The 3,265-nt window shown below is 34.2% G+C and overlaps 1 protein-coding gene across 1 annotated transcript; it reads right to left on the bottom strand.

Annotated features, from left to right (window-relative positions):
• Nucleotides 1–1,578: 1,578 nt before the first annotated feature.
• On the bottom strand, nucleotides 1,579–2,820 carry LOC105142439 (peroxiredoxin-2B). Its single transcript, XM_011050071.1, has 3 exons — nucleotides 2,604–2,820; nucleotides 2,449–2,528; nucleotides 1,579–1,964 (listed from the first exon to the last, which is right to left on the bottom strand). Exons 1-3 carry the CDS (start codon nucleotides 2,756–2,758, stop codon nucleotides 1,711–1,713), a joined length of 489 nt encoding a protein of 162 aa, XP_011048373.1. The 5' UTR covers nucleotides 2,759–2,820; the 3' UTR covers nucleotides 1,579–1,710.
• Between the last annotated feature and the right edge of the window lie 445 nt (nucleotides 2,821–3,265).

Below are 3,265 nucleotides of genomic sequence, written 5' to 3'. Positions count from 1 at the left end.
AGCAATTTAAAAAAGATTCAAAAGGAGGGTTTGGAAGATGTTTAGTGGGCCATGAGATTAGTCATAATATATGTAAGCTGGTCCGGACATCCACATAAAAAAAAATTCAAGATGTCATTAAGCTGAAGTTTTTTAGAAATCCTAAATGTAAAATAATGTTTTATGCTTTAAAAGAGTTCTTCAAAGCTAATTTTAAAGATATCAAAGCTACAGTTTATTATTAATGGCCAACAATTAAGTGTTCAAAGTTGGTGCTTGAAGAGTTTCAAGATGATTTTGGTGTGGTCACTAATTATATTATATACAGTAAGGATAATTTCCATCCCAGTTGCTATTAAGGACAAATGTCATGTTGGATTCTGAATTCAATACTCATTAAGGATATTTTGGTCTGCCGCATGCGTGGGTGAACAAGAAAAACTTCGCTGGCCAGCGAGGAACACATTGCCTTTAGTACAACATAGGGTTTGAAGCATCCATGTAAACATGTTATTGGTAGGTGCTTGTTTTCAATGAAAAGGTTAAGCACGTAAATGGTAGATAACCTTTGACTAAACATTGATGATATTCGTGCGTGTAAGCTAGTTTGAATATCTAAGTTAATCTAAAAAAATTTAAATTTGAAAATAAATTAACTCCAATCTAGAAAAGCTAATGTAGGACTGTAGAAATAAAAAAAATTCTAACAATCAAATTTCCCAATAGATTATTTTTATATAAAAAATAAAACAAAATAAAAATAAATAACATGAAAAATAAATGAATAATTGATACATGTATAAGACATTTAAGGTAATAAAAATTAACAATAAAATAATACAATATGACTTTGGAAAATTCATAAATTGAATCTTTATCCACTAAAACGAAAAATATTTTTTTATTTTTAATTTGATAATTATTTTGTATATTATAAGTGTAAATGGCATTCCATTCAGCTATCCAATAATTCAATTTTGAATTTTTATCTAACAATCTGAATCTGCAAGAATATACAAAGGAAAAAAAAATCAGTAACATATCCAATAATTCCATTAAAAACAACACTGTTCATCAAACAAGTTAAGCTTATTTAGTATTGTGTTTTAAAAGTATTTTTTTTAAAAAATAATTTTTTATTTTAAATTAATATTTTTAAATTATTTTAATATACTTATTTTCAAAATTATGATATTTTAAAAAACAATTATAATTACAATACTAAATTAATATTAAATTCAGAGAAATGCACAATTACCATTCGCAATGAATTTGAATGGTTAAAAACGATTTTTTTTTATTAGTCTTTTCAGCTCCATCAAAATTACTTTTTTGCACAAGAAGCCATCCTCGTCTATAGGGCCTTGGCCCATGATAGCAGAGCAGGCTGCCATATTATTTGGAACCAAATGTTGACAAGTCTTTATTTAAAGAATTCACATCATCTAAAGCGCACGAAAAGCCACAACACAGCTTAGACTTCCTATTCCTATCAATGATAAATTTGACTAGCAGCATGACGCTGGCATCTACAGAATCTCCTCCTGACTTCACAGTTCAATTCTAATAAATGTTGTAAATTAAAACAAGAAGAAGCTGTAGTTCGAAAATAACATTATATAGGAGAAAGAATATCCTCCTTTATTCCAACATCTCATATCAAGTTGATGCCATTCTTTGCGTCCAGAAACTAAAAGGCTCAATGGCCCAGAAACAAACAAGAAGGGAAATTCAAAGATCCTTGAGGATATCATCCGCACTGGACACAGTGAATTCTCCACCACCTTCAATATTTGCAGCTTTCACCTTAAGGTCATCAACCAAGAGAGCAAACCTCCTAGAACGTGTGCCAAGCCCTTTCTCTTGCAGGTCAAGCTCAAGGCCGAGAGCATGGGTGTAAGTTGCAGACCCATCAGCTAAGAATTTGACATGCTTATTCTCAGGGTAAGTTTTGGCCCATGCCTTCATCACAAAGGGGTCGTTGACTGCAAATGAATAAGAATCCAAAACTCAAAAAACACGGAAACCAATCACATTCTTTTAGTTTTCTAAACCTGTAATTAGTCTGAATTCCATTAGAATATAACAGATCCAGCTGATAAGTTTCATACATATTATTTACGCCAACCAAAACAAGAGATGCAGACTTAAGAACAATGCCAGTTGAAGTAAGGCCGCACACATTTTAGTTTTTTCCTCCAACACCAATACCAGTAGCATATTAGGTGTTCCGGACAGATTACCAAGTTAGAAAAAACAAAACCAGCATTTCGAGCAGCTTTGCTCTTCCTTCCAATTTCAATTAGAACAACTGGTCAACTTAGTTACTAAAACTTAACCCAGATTACATTAATTCGCATTAAATGGTGAAACCCTAGTTGCTGTACAGATTTTTAATCAAAATGAATCAACAATAAGAAAATCAAATTAATTTAAAAAATAGATCCCCAAATGGAAATGACAACGTACCGCTGATGCACAAAATTTCAGTAACGCCCTTTGATTTTAACTCCTCTGCTTTCTCGATAAACCCCGGCACATGCTTCAAGCTACAAATCACCAAACAACAAAATCAATCATATATATACTTGAATCGGAAACTTAAAAATAATTACTCTGTTTACCTGCAGGTGGGTGTGAAGGCACCGGGAACACCAAAGAGGATGACCTTTTTACCGGCAGCTAGAGAGTGTACGGACACTTCCTGGAGCTGATCTTGCTCGTCGAAGTAAGCGAGCTTTCCATCAGGCAAGACATCACCAACAGCAATCGGGGCCATATCGAATCGACGGTGTTGTTTTCGTTGCAGTTACCGTGTGATCGAGTGAGGGTTTAGAAGCGGAAAGTTCGTAGATATTTTTGGCTGTATATTTATAGTGTTTAAATTTACATTTAAGGGAATTGAGAAAATTTTTGGGGTCCGGTGTTAAACGAGTGGCACGTGGGTGGGGGGCCGCTCTTGTAATTATCTTGGCATGGCCGTGCTTGCCAAGTGGGCGACTATCTTGGTCTATGCGAACAGAGTTACGAGATTGCCCTTCCTTCTTGTTTGACCTGTCATTCCAGTCTAGTCTCTCCCTCCATCGATTCTCTTTTCTTGCTCGATCGGACACATGGAGCGGAGGCTTTACTCTGGCCAGGGGTGAGGATTATCTCGGGCAAAGTCAACTTTACAATACGACGAAACCCGGCGGTCATTACGGATGTTTGAAAGTCAGTCGTTCGTTATTATAATATAATTACATTAACATAAAATATTTCAAGGAAAAATTAATTAATAAAAAAT

Source organism: Populus euphratica, unplaced genomic scaffold (genome assembly GCF_000495115.2).
Source record: "Populus euphratica unplaced genomic scaffold, PopEup_1.0 scaffold189.1, whole genome shotgun sequence".
Lineage (NCBI taxonomy): Eukaryota > Viridiplantae > Streptophyta > Magnoliopsida > Malpighiales > Salicaceae > Populus > Populus euphratica.
Note: the sequence above shows the minus strand (reverse complement) of the source record. Positions and strands in the feature narration are given on the sequence as shown.

Bases quoted from the DNA above. Each gene is read 5' to 3' on its own strand.
- LOC105142439 (XM_011050071.1), bottom strand. From the start codon at position 2,758: ATGGCCCCGATTGCTGTTGGTGATGTCTTGCCTGATGGAAAGCTCGCT. The intron at 2,529-2,603 runs GTAAACAGAGTA...GGTGATTTGTAG, and splicing joins GCCTTCACACCCACCTGCAG to CTTGAAGCATGTGCCGGGGT. The intron at 1,965-2,448 runs GTACGTTGTCAT...ATTCATTTGCAG, and splicing joins TGAAATTTTGTGCATCAGCG to TCAACGACCCCTTTGTGATG.